Source organism: Buceros rhinoceros, unplaced genomic scaffold (genome assembly GCF_000710305.1).
Source record: "Buceros rhinoceros silvestris isolate BGI_N320 unplaced genomic scaffold, ASM71030v1 scaffold5976, whole genome shotgun sequence".
Taxonomy (NCBI): domain Eukaryota; kingdom Metazoa; phylum Chordata; class Aves; order Bucerotiformes; family Bucerotidae; genus Buceros; species Buceros rhinoceros.
In genome coordinates this window covers 18,926-31,719 of record NW_010419209.1, presented here as the reverse complement: position 1 = coordinate 31,719, position 12,794 = coordinate 18,926, and the positions used below count along the sequence as shown (strand labels likewise).

The window sequence follows — 12,794 nt, the reverse complement described above, 5'->3', positions numbered from 1 at the left end:
ATTCATTTTTCTTAACACGAAAAGTTGCAAAGAAAAACAAGACAAACTTCAGAGAGCAGCAGTCCTATGACTATCAGTTGAAACCACCTTGCAGAAGCCAGATGATTCGATGTCATATACAGACATACCTTTTTATCATACACATCTTGCCAGTTTACTCCAGCAAAGAAACTATGACGCATGATTTCTTTTGCATCGTCTGGGCCTCCACCAAGTCTAAAGAGAGCAGGGAAAAGTCTTATTAAACAATCATTCCTCTTATATGGAGATTACATTACTGTAATGGTTGGAAAAGTTACCATTTGTCTTTGAGTACCTAGGAACAATTCTCACCCATTTAATATGTAATTCTCACCTGCTTAATATGAATTCAGGTGATCTCAAGAGAAAATGTGATAGTAGAAGCATCCATGCCATGGTCTATTCTATCTGATTATTCCAACTACAGTGTTCATTGCTGTACATTATAAACTTTTTTAGTAATTCTTTCACTTTCAAGAAAACTAAATTTAAGTATGTTTTTAAAGACCAACTAACACTGTGGCACTATTTAAAAATCAAAACTAACCCTACAATACTAACATAAAATTTTGCCAGGGAGGTGCCAGGCAATGAATCAGTAATGACTCATACATCATTTTTATACAGTGTTCACTGCTGTTGCATCTGGGTGCTCCAACAATTAAACAATTATGATAAAATAGTCTCAATCTAAGTCAATTAGTATGAATTAATAAACAGGCCTGCTGAGAAGGTTGTTCAAAGGCCACTGGAAATAACCACACTATTCACTGTGGTACTATTGGTGTATCATTTTAGGAAGGGAATTCCACCTGCTTTGGGTGAACTTGCTCAAGGTGACTTGAGCTCACAGGAGTGGTCTACTGCTGCCAAAAGAGGAGGGTCCCATCCCTGCCCATACCTCTCTCCTCTCACTTGCATGTACATCGTCATTCCCACTGATGACTGTGAGCTGAGTCAGCTCACTAATCTGCAAAAAACCTAACCCTGCGATGAGAAAACAAGAACAAACTGGCTGGGTTTTGTGGCATTAGCAAATTAAATTTGACTCAGGAAGTTTAGTGAGCTCCCTTGAACATCTGCTGTTGGTGGAGGGAGAACCACACACCCAGTGAAGGGAACCCTCTGTCCCTTTCAACAGCACCTGGACTTTAAGGACTGCTCAGCTCTCACCTAACTTTTTCCTGAGCCTGGCTATCCTAGTGGTCTAACAGAAAGAAGTTGCAACAGAAGAAAAGGTAATTTTAACTGCACAAGCAGCCCATACATGTTAAATATTGACAAGAAGAGTGACACGAGGAATTTGTGTTCCATTAAAAGGAACTGCTAAAGATACAAAGGCAAATTTTAAAAGCAACCTTTTGAGTAAGATGAATTCCTCTCTAAAGTATTTATTGCAAGGAGTAACACTTCCCACAACCAAGAAAAAAATATCAGTATTTTCTTGCTATTACCCTGCTGCAAAATTACAAAAAAATACTCTGGACTACTACCTCAGACTTCCAGTAACTGGGTGTAAAGTTACTCTCTTTTCCAAGCTGTAATCCTCTTTGTTTCTCAAGTACTCATTGTAAAATTCTCTACATCTCTGCAAAGCATCCCAGTTAGCTGTCAGTCTCCAGACCTCTCTCAATTATCTTCTCATCCAGCTGTTCAGAGAAAAGCTAAACTGCAGTTAACCTCTGTGCTCCCACCCTGTTTAGGATAGCTAGCACCACAACTTGGGTATGAATAAGCTTGTAAATGTAAGTCTGTAATAAACATCACTGTCTGCAAAGATTAATTACAAGGAAGTACCTTTTCAATTCTAAAGGTTAATACATTTGGTGGATCAGATTGGAGGTTAAAATGCATTAGAAGTCGCTACAGGAACAAATTCTTACTTTTACTCTCTATGTATTTGGATGGTTGATCACAATTTGCTTTTACTGCACACAGTAAATTCAGTTGAACGGGCATTGCTGGTTAGGAGGAAGGCTGACCACTTGTTTTCCTGGCTGTGACACTTGTCCGTGTGCAGGCAAATCCCTCGGAGAAACACAGCAACCAGTCCTGCCCTGAGTGCCAGTGAGTAATGCCCACTATTGAAAACTTCTTGAGAACAAACAGAGGATAAAGGACTAAGAAGAGAGACAGGCAGCCAGAAGAATGCCTGCCGCCTGAAAACATGCCAAGAGACTTGCAAGAACAACAGAGAGACTGGGGAAAAGAGGGGACCCACCGATAAACTTCACTGATTTACAACGACAGAGATTTGTCTTAGAACCACAGGGGACCGGACACTGGTGGTCCAGTGCAGAAGCCACTGGAAAATGGCTCTCCTAAACAACAATCCCAGAGAGAAAAGCCCGCCACTAAAGGCACAAGCAGCAGCTGGGTGCTACTTGCTTTCAAACCACTGTATTTAAATTCCACTCAGAAGACGCATTTTTCAAGAAGTTACTAGTTTACATGGTCTAATATGTGACTTTTTAACATGCCCTAATAAAACTAAGCTGTGGCTCTCTATACATGTCTTCTGGCATGATGACTTCCAAGAAAAAGTGCTGAAGTCCCCACGAGACACTACAGCCAACTCAGGGTTAAGTCATACTCTGAAAAACAACTGAGAGCCTTCCCTTTGTTCCAGGACACAATCTAACTCCAAAAAGATCCCTGTGTTTGCTGTGAACGATTAAAAAAGTGTTGTCTTCCACATGTTTTTTTCCCCTTTTGTGCACTGAACTCACTCTGCATTATCATTGCTGTATTGAATAAAGTAGAAATCTGAGACTGTATGGTTGGATATGGTCCTTCCCTGTGACTGACAGACCCTTCAGACAGGAAGAACAGACAGCATTAGCCTCAGCATAATTCCAGTATTTATTAGGCCTGTATACCAAAGTAATTTCACTTACCGCTTATTTGGATCCTTTATCAGTAGGCCTGACAGCAATGATTTTGCATCTGCAGACAGAGTTCTAGGAAATTTTATGTCCTCCATTAGTATCAGTTCAAATAGTTTCTCATGATCTTGGTTGTAGAACGGTAATCTTCCACACATCATTTCATACATGACAACTCCTAATCCCCACCAGTCCACTGCACGACCATAGTCGTTATCTTCCAACACCTAAGACGGAAACCAAAACCAGCTGTAAGACATCCACTGTTTCAGACATCATCATTGCCGTCTATTTGATGCACCTCTATAAGAACATGCTTCCAAGACGGTATCTTCACAGTGTGCTACAAGGACTCCCACAACCTGGCTCAATATATGCAGCTGAGGTACTGACTCACACACCTGAGCTCACTGAAATTCCAGGCCAGGGACCATACTGCTAAAAGCAAAATGAAAAATTGAGAGTGACCGGCTCAGTACGACCATGACTGCATTTTCCCCTTTCCTACCTCCTCTACCATCCTGTTTATAGGGTACCCAGACGGCTTTAGGAAGATCTACGGGCATTACTGCCTCAGTTAGCATTCTTCTAGGAGAACTGAAGCATCTCCCTGCGCAGTCATTTCCTCTTCCTTAGCCCACCTGTAAGAATAAAGCCTCAAATCTAAAATCATCTTAATGTTACTAAGACAAGCTTAGCTTCTTTATGATCTTTGTTTACATTAGAAGTCCTCAATGCATTTCTCCTGACAGTTTCATTACCTTCCATGCAATAGTCCAAACACCTGAACTGTGAATATGACAATGTTTATATGCGTTTGCTATGGTACTATGTTTACAAAATCACAAAAATCTAACATTTATGTAATTTGTTAATATAAGCCTCCAATGTTGTGTACCTAAAAATGACCTACTCCACAGCCCTTCTCCCAGCAGCCCCAGAGAACTGGAATAAGGTACATAAGCGGTGTGTCTTGACCTTAATATACCTTCATATTAAACTACGGAAATGGAGACAACATAGCAGCAGCACATAGCTGTAATGAAACCATAAGCAATAAGGAAATTGAAGGCTACTGAATACAGACAAATGTAATTCCAATTTCTGTGAATTTCTAGATGATCATACCCTTTCGTTCAAAAGAGATGCAACAGTAAGAAGTTAATAAATGTTAACACTGCTAATACAGAAGGCACTACAACTGCAAGTGCCAAATTGAGGTATTTGCTGCAGAAATATCTATTAAAGAGGCAAAAACCTTAAAACAAGGAATTAGACTTAAATAATAAACAGAAAGATCAAAGAAATGCAACTAATAGATTTGGACTATATTCAAATTAGCAATTCTTTACAAAGATTTGTTTCTGTATCATTAAAAGGCAGATTCTGAAAGGCAGCACATATGACTAATTTAAAAAAAAAAAAAAAACAAACAACAAACTAATCCACAGAGAACAAAATACTTTTTACAACACACAGACAAATGCAATCACCACTACAAAGAGCTCACCCAGACTGGAACTGTAAGCAGACACACATTCACTTAGATAGATAGTAATGAAACTCTGGTGATGTGTAGTAAAGCCTCCAAGCTTTAATGATTAAGGTATCCTCTAACACATCAGAGTACATTATCCTGTGATTCTCTAAAAAGTGCCAGATGACTTCCAATAATTCCCCCTGAAGCAAAGGCAGACACAGGCCTCACCCATGTGGGGACACTAAGTGGCAGTGACCACATCACAGGACACGCACTCTACCCTAGCCAGTCTAATGAGGAGTGCTGAGCTCATTTATCCACCTCTCCTTTTTCTCCCCCAGTAAACCCAACCCCGCTCTGAACTGTCTGGTACGTGTTTACTAGCATAAACAAAATGCAGTCTGATCCAGTATGGCAATTCTGACATTTCTGCAGTAATTAATGCATTCGTCTTCCTAGTTTTCACTGTCCTTAAGGATTAGTAGTAGAAACATGATGAAAAGAAGTGTACTACAAATCCCTCATGTATATAAGATTTAAAAATCATAAATATTAACACATTGACACATATTATTTACAGCTGTGCCAAAACACACAGACTCGCTATATCATTGATATTTCCAAATAGGGGGGGAAATTTTGGGAAGTGTAAAAGGCAACAAATTATCTGAATAGGCACATATGACAAAAATAACTAAAATAACTCCTGCACTTTAAAATTAATTAAATGTTTCACGAATTTGAGCATATTGCAAGCTATTTGCTGTAAAACTGTATATGAAATCTGTGACGCTTGTCTTTAAAACACCATTTCTTTGCCACACAATAAAAGCATTATATATTTTTCTACTTTATCTATCACCACTGCTAATATTTCTCCTATTTGTACAGTTAACTACTCTTCTCTTTTGAAGATAGTGAAATATATAAAATTGTGAGGCAGTGGTAGGTTCTTTTTACGAGTAAGTTAAGGTGTGGTTTGCATGTGTGATTTGTAAAAGAAGGCAATGGGAAGATAAAACGTATCATTCTCTGAACAAGGCAAATCACATGGCCAACAGCTAAAGCAAACTGTATCTGGGGCTTTACCTAATTTATGCAGGAATTTACCTAATAATAATAAAAAGTATGAGCAACCTTTTGCTGCATTCCCACAACAGCAACAAAACAGTGGTACAAAGAAAGAGCCAAATGTGATTTTTAACCTCTTTTTACATAAAATCATAAAAAAGCATAAAAGCTGGATTAACTACCTCCCGAACCCGCATACCACCAGCCGGGTTCTCATCCCCAGCTGGCAAAACTGGCAGCTCTTTATTTTTGTTTAAATACCTGGTTTACAGCCAGCCAGACAAGCAAGAGCATCAAAAGGGTTTCATTTAGGCAAAAGGAAAACAGCCTGAAAATAGTGTAAATAAAGCAAAATGCATAACAACTTGTTTTAATATAAATGTAATAAAAATTGTGCAGAATGCATTCACAGTAAATACACACAAATATTTTCTTTAAGTCATTTCTACTCCCCATGGCATTGAGAAACTCCGGGATTTGTAGACTGTGACAAATCAGTGGAAGTGCTGGAGTCCAGCCGCTCCTACGACCAAATCCATATAATTAGGGCAGGCATGAGAACATGTCTACACACACTGCCCTAGCATTACAGAATCCTTTCCAAATAACTCTTGGATTTGAGGGATTTGGTTTTAATTACACTGAACACAGGTCAAGAAAGTTTCAACTCAAGTACTAAAATGAACATGACGTACAGCTGCAGGCTTTGCACCTATGAGTAATTAAATCTTTTGCCTACTATGAGGTGGATATCTGGTTTTAGAAATGTCTCCTTTAGTTGTGAGGACGAATACTACTGTACCTCCAACTATTTGTGGGGTAGCCTTGTACATGTGGGGTACCAGCCTATGCATCTGGCTGGGCACAGACACAGTAGAAGCTTGATTTCTTGGACTTTGTACACTGCCCTTAAAAGCTGCCACCATCTTTTCCAGCCAATTCTTGTCTCCCTGCCCCCCACCCCAGACCCACAAATCTGTACTGAAATGAATACACTGTCCTAATAACCCAGCCCCTTCAATGTCACAGCAGGAGGAAAGGCAGAAGCTCACCAAAACACCAAAACCATTGTAAAGAGCACAAGCTCAGCCACTCTGGTAAGCATTGTAAAGTCATACATTAATATTCTCTAGAGGTATCACACAGAAGGATCACAAGGAACCCATAAGATGCTGAAAGAGTGACTACATTGAGTACTTACTCCAGTCAGATGCACTTTCGTGAAGCACGAAGTAAAGATGAAGTAACACGCTTTCTTCCACAAAATTTGCTTAAACACTCAGATCATTCAGATACATGACTTGCCTTCCTTCATCTGCTTTATACATGTAGGATGCCAAAATCCAAAGCCACCACATCGAGATCTAGGTGAGTTTTTAGATGAGCATCCCAGCAAGATGTGACTTCAGTGCATGGATAACGTTTATAGTCACTCATCCCTATTTTACACCTCATATCACCACTGCACCCAAGTGTCTTCCCAATGTTGAGTAAATCAGGAGGTGGGCTTACTGCAGTTCAGTCTGGATGATACAATAGTATGGGAAATAGAATTTTTAAAATGACAGTATTTTTTCCTACTAGACGGAATCTTACTCCATGTGGTTTCAGGACTCTAGCTCAACAACTGGTTCTTTCAGAGGCAGTGCCAACTCACCTCTTGTTTCTGCTCATTCACCAGTTTCCCTTACCTTGCCAAAACTATGCATCACACTGCATCACAGAGTAGACCCATACTAAGAAAAAAGAAGGTGGAAAAAAAGTTTGATCTTGGGTAATTTTTCACCTGATTTCCCAAGTTTTCCGACCTAAGCAACTCAACTGCCATGCAAACAGTAGTGGCGCAAGTGAGAACACCAGGGCAGGCAGCATCAGATGCAGTCCTGCTGCAAAAAGAAATGCTTGTCAAACTCTGCCCCAAAGTTACACCACAGAAGTCACACTGACTCTGCCAGTTATCCCTGCACACCCAGACAGCTGCAACAGCCATCCTCCCGTAATGGGAAGGTTGAGGGCCTGATTCTCTTCCCAGCCTGCACTCCTCTAGATCACTGCAGCAGTCTAATGGGGTTCCACAGTGGACATAATCTCATTGCTGCACTGAAACCACTGCAGTTTTTACAGGTGTTGATGCCCCTCTAAAACTTACACCTAACACCTGCAGTAAAAGGATACATCCTGGGATTAGAGAGATAAAAAAGCTGCAGTGATGCCACTGACGTTTGTATTTTTCCAGTCTTCAGTAAATATGTAAGAGGTTAGGTAACACACACACCTTCTAACAAGCAAGAACCATTAGCCAGGCATATGCAGGTACTTTAGTGCTTCTATGGATGTTTTAGAGGCGCTGGACAATAATATAGTTTCAGCTAAGGGAAAGCTATTTATTTACCTTAAAACTTTAATTTGTATTGTGGTCAAAAGGCAACTGAAATCTTTTTTAAATTTAATGAGATAGCAAGAATAGCCAATTGTAACAAGGGAAACCAAATTATTCTCTAGTGACTTCACTGGCTCCGCATGCTTTGGTATTTCCAGAGAGTATTATCAGCCATGACCAAGTATGCAATGGGACAGTGCTTCATATGCAGAGCAAAGACTATCAGTTCCTACATACGACGTAAAAAATTCAGGTCACAGCCTGAACTTTGCCTTTGTGATGAACTAAGACAACACAAACACACTGCAGGGTGCTAAGATCATACGAATTAAATCGTGTTTGCCCCTCACACATAACAATTCATTTTGATGACAAGTAACTACAGATCAGAAAAGAAAAATTTTTTTCTATGTGCATTCTTCTAACTCTGTTCTCCACTACTGGAAAGTCCAGTGTCTGGGACTCAAAAATATTAATAAAGATTGTTAGTACCACTGGAAGTTTTCTCTTTCCCAGAAAACAAAATTCATTATGAAGACTTCCTCATCTGCTTCACCAGTGGTTGTAGATTTTAATCTTTAAGTTTACCGGGTGTCCTTTGGTTTTGGTACATCACTCCTTTAAAAGCCTAACACAGTCCACAGAATTCGATGTCCATTTAATTCTTATGGTAAAAACTAGTGGAAAGGTATCTTTCATTATCTATTTCTTCAGTAGCTACAGCTGAAAGTTTTCTAAGCAGCAGCAGCTTGAGACACATCTCAAGCTTGGGGCAGAGGCTTAAGAAGCAAGTAACTCAATGAGTCAGTCAAAGAGACATAGATACAAACACAAGCAATGCTTTTACAAGATTCTGTGAAAACAAATTTTTTTTTGGCGATTAGCCAGCAATGTAACAGGTGAAGTCTCTGACCATCTTAAGCCAACCATGTATTTCCCCTTGCCTTCAGTGAAACTAGGATTCTCTGATTCTTCGCTAATTACAGAATACTGGACAAGGCATGACTGCCTCCAACACAAACTGAGCTGAATGTAGAAGATCCTTTAATTCTGTTTTTACTGTGTTTTCTTGAGAATGAAACACCTCCGATAAGCAGCCTCTGGAAGATTTTTGGGTACACAGCAGAAATTCACACCAAGAAATGTACTTCCCACAGACTTCTCAATGGTAGTGAGCTGGACAAATTTAGCAATAACCTTGAGCATGAAAGGTTTCATACAACTCACTGTCCATCTCCTACAAAGGATTGTCAGCATTGGGTTTTATCTTTAAAAGAACAGTACTAAAAATACAGTTTGCTTTCATACTTTGTGCTAGATGACCAAGGCAACTTCTTAGAAAAGCAAATACATTTTTGACACAGTTATGCTTTCTCTTAATACATTAGATATAGACTTTCTGATAGGACATTACAAATAGCTTGTTGCTCAATCAATAATTTTGACAGAACAGATGGGAAAATATTTAAACATCTAAACAAATTGTCTGCACACCTATGTTGTGAAAGAAAACTGAGAACTTGGATACACCAATGTTCTGTTAATTTAAGGGGAAAAAACTGTTTTCAATTAACCTTACAGTTCAGGTGGAGTGTATGTTCCTTAAGCATTCCCGTTAAGCCTTCACACATTTTTATTGCTACAGTTGTTGGTCTGCTAACAAATATTCACTCATACATTGTTCAACAAAATTTTAAAACTATTTTGCTAAAAATATTTAAAACTATTTCTCTAACAATTGTAGTAACAAATACAATGAGAAAATTTATAACATAACACTAATGAACAAAGGCAATACACAATTCTTTATAGAAACAGGCTTTTATCCAAGTGTATGAAAATCTTTCCTGTTGAAAGGTATGTTTGCTGAGTATTATACAAATTTAGGTACTATAAGTGTACCTTGGTATAAACAGTGAAATCATTGCTGCGTCAATAGAAAAAAACCCAAAACACTTCAATGAATACTCACTGCTTTCATTACAGAGAGTCGAAAAGAGAAAATGCCACGTTAATAGAAACCCTGGGAAATCGATACCTGAGAATTGAGTCAAGGAAGAAAGTTTCCTTACTGCTCTAATTTTCTACTCTAATTTTTGCATGTAGTTTTTCTCCATTTTGTTTCTGGTTTGCACTGCTGTTTTACTTCCGGTCCTAATGCAGACTCTCTTCCCAATACCTTTTTGTACTAGAGATTTTCCCCATCTTAACCAGCTTTTTGGTTTGTAACCTTCAAAAAATTAGCAAACTAGATTTTTTTTCATTTGCTGGCACACATTGTGCAGTATCCGAAATGATACATTCTGGTATAAATGTGAATTAACCAAAGCCTCCTAGAATAGAGAGTATGCAATATTAATTAGAGTTTAACCTCCTACAAGGGACTCTGACTTCAGTAGAAATAAAAATCTAAAGATTAAAAAAAAAAAGCTATTGCAAATCAAAAAAGTCTTCTAACAAAGGCCAAAACCAAGCCAAAAATCTAGCAAAACCAAATACACTAAAACAAAAACCGAAGTGAACAACCACATTACATTAAAAAGACCCCTCAGGAGTAAAACCTATTCAATGGACAAAAAAACTCCCAAAAAACCCAGAAAGCTAAAATAAGTCTGTTCTAGAATTAACAGACACCTTTCATGGAAGGCAGCAAGTAAAAACAAAAGATGGTTCAGTCTACAGAAAGATGGCACTTGTCTCTCATAACTCTGGCAGCTCTACCATCGGAAGGAAAACTGCAGACCTGTTCATATCTGTATTAATTATCACTGCACTAGCAGCTGTCTCCATAACATACACTGCCATAAGATGCAAGATGTGTATGAAGTAATAAATAATAATACTGTGATATTTCTTTCTGGCTGCTCATTCTTCCTGAAATGATTTTGAATTTTTACCGATGTTAAACAGCATTTGTTCAGCTTTTGTTTATGCTTCATTACTCTCATATAAACTAAAAGCTTTTGCTGAGATGGAAATAACATTTGCATTGATTAAATGAAAATTAATGAAAAAAAGCTTCAAGCATGTTATTGAGACAGTCTTTGCAAAATTGTGATACTCACTTGTTGTACTAAAAGAAAACGTGGGTTTTATTAGAAAACTGCCCTCTGCCTTAAAGTTCTGGTTTGAATACAACAGTTGATTTATGAGCAGTGTGGAACTAATCGGTTTTCTAGTCTTTTATTTGTTTTATTATTTTCGCATACTTGTTAACACCTTTCCTCTTGAGAAGTCTGATACTGCATGTGGACAATTAGATTTTGTGTCTGGTGAGATTAACCAGATTGCATGAAAATTCCAATTCTTGTTACATCATTGGTTATCTGGCTTCAGGAGAAGGTCTAACTCTAATTTATCTGTTGTTGCAGCAACTCTTCCATGTGTAACTGAGCAATGGTTTCATACTCCTATCTAAATGCTTCCCATCTTTTGATCTTGATGCTGGTTATTGCCAATAAATGATGATCTGCCCTGGATACCCTGCCTTGTCCATATTCCATCAAGTTCATCTCAGGGCCCTGCTGGCAATGCCAAGCTGACAAAAATGCCCATATTCAAATCATTAGTATTTCTGATGACTTAGGAGCATAAGATGACACAATGTGGTACACTAAAATACAGTTAAGTGATAACAAAACAGAAAAAAAGACCCCATTTGAATTTTCATGAGGTGCTAACATTTCAAGATAAATTTTTGCATTTCTATATTCTTTAAATGTAAAAAAAAAAAAGAATTTGGTACTTGGAATTCTAGTGTAAAGAGAAAATTCCGTATTGAGAATCTCCCACAAATCAGAATGGAAAATATTTTCAGGCATAGGTGCTATTCCTCCTCACAACCCCCAACACTGGTCCTCATCCAGAAATAAAACATAGCCAAATACACAACAGACAGCTGTTGAAGAGCACACACCAAGACTAAACCACATTTCCACAGGTAAAATAAATTCTGTTGTGCCTCTGCTAAGAATCAGATTATGCATGAAGCACCTAGGTATACAGAGAGTAAATAAACTTGAACTATCCTTTGGAAGGCAAAAGAAAATTAGAAAATTAGTTAAGCAAACCAGAACAACATAATTACAGTGTTTGGTTACTGAGCAAACTAACTGTACTTTCAAGAAAATGAGAACAAGTTATCAGAAGTTAGGGCTTTTTGGTTTTAAGCAAAAGCCAACAGCAAAAAGCAATGCATCCTGCCTCACCAGGAAGCAGCAATGTCTCATACCACAGGTTAAGACAAACACCTACTCAAATATAAAAAGAAAAATAATTATGGCATCAGTGTTGGTTAAAGACTTCGCAATTAAATATTCATCTGATGAGATACTTTTATACCATGATTGAATTTTTTTTAATAAGGAATCTTTTTTTTGTTATATAACTCGATAGAGGTGAATGTTAAAGACTTCATCAAATTTAACGCAAATGAACAAGCAAATCTTCAACCCTCATAGTAGGGTAGATCCTTGGATGTGGTGGTATTTTTTTGTGGATTGTACCTTCTTTACTTAGCTTTACATTTGTCTGTATGACAAAGGAGTAACGCTGCCTGTTGAAGATTAGCTCTAATGCAGGTATCCTCATTACACACAATTTATTTACCACTGAAATAAGAGGGTTAAAAATCTTTTGTGCCATCAGAAAAGAAACATTATCACCACCTGCAACACTACCCATATATGACATTAAAGTATGACTCTTCTGACAGCATTCTTTGACCATGGAACAGGAACACAATAGATTTGAATGCATAATTTTAAAAAGAAGAACGAACACAATTATCACCTTTCCAAGTTTCCAGCTGATAAAAAATAATGTTCAATCCTTGGACAAAACAACATTATATAGCATACTTGCCTAAAGACACATTGAACGCTTGTAGGTTCCATTTGTTTTCACCAGTAGAGGTTTTTTTGGGCGGGTTTTGGGTGGTTGGGTTTTAGTTTCTTTT

General features: G+C 38.0%; 1 protein-coding gene across 1 annotated transcript in view; it reads right to left on the bottom strand.

Annotated features, from left to right (window-relative positions):
- Positions 1-12,794, bottom strand: part of LOC104495793 (RAC-gamma serine/threonine-protein kinase) — a 43,922-nt gene that overhangs the window by 13,302 nt on the left and 17,826 nt on the right. Inside the window, exons 7-8 of the mRNA XM_010138809.1 lie at positions 2,919-3,133; positions 129-216 (exon numbers count right to left, since the gene is read on the bottom strand). Of these exons, the coding sequence (XP_010137111.1) occupies positions 129-216; positions 2,919-3,133 (303 nt within the window). The remainder of the gene's footprint in view (positions 1-128; positions 217-2,918; positions 3,134-12,794) is intronic.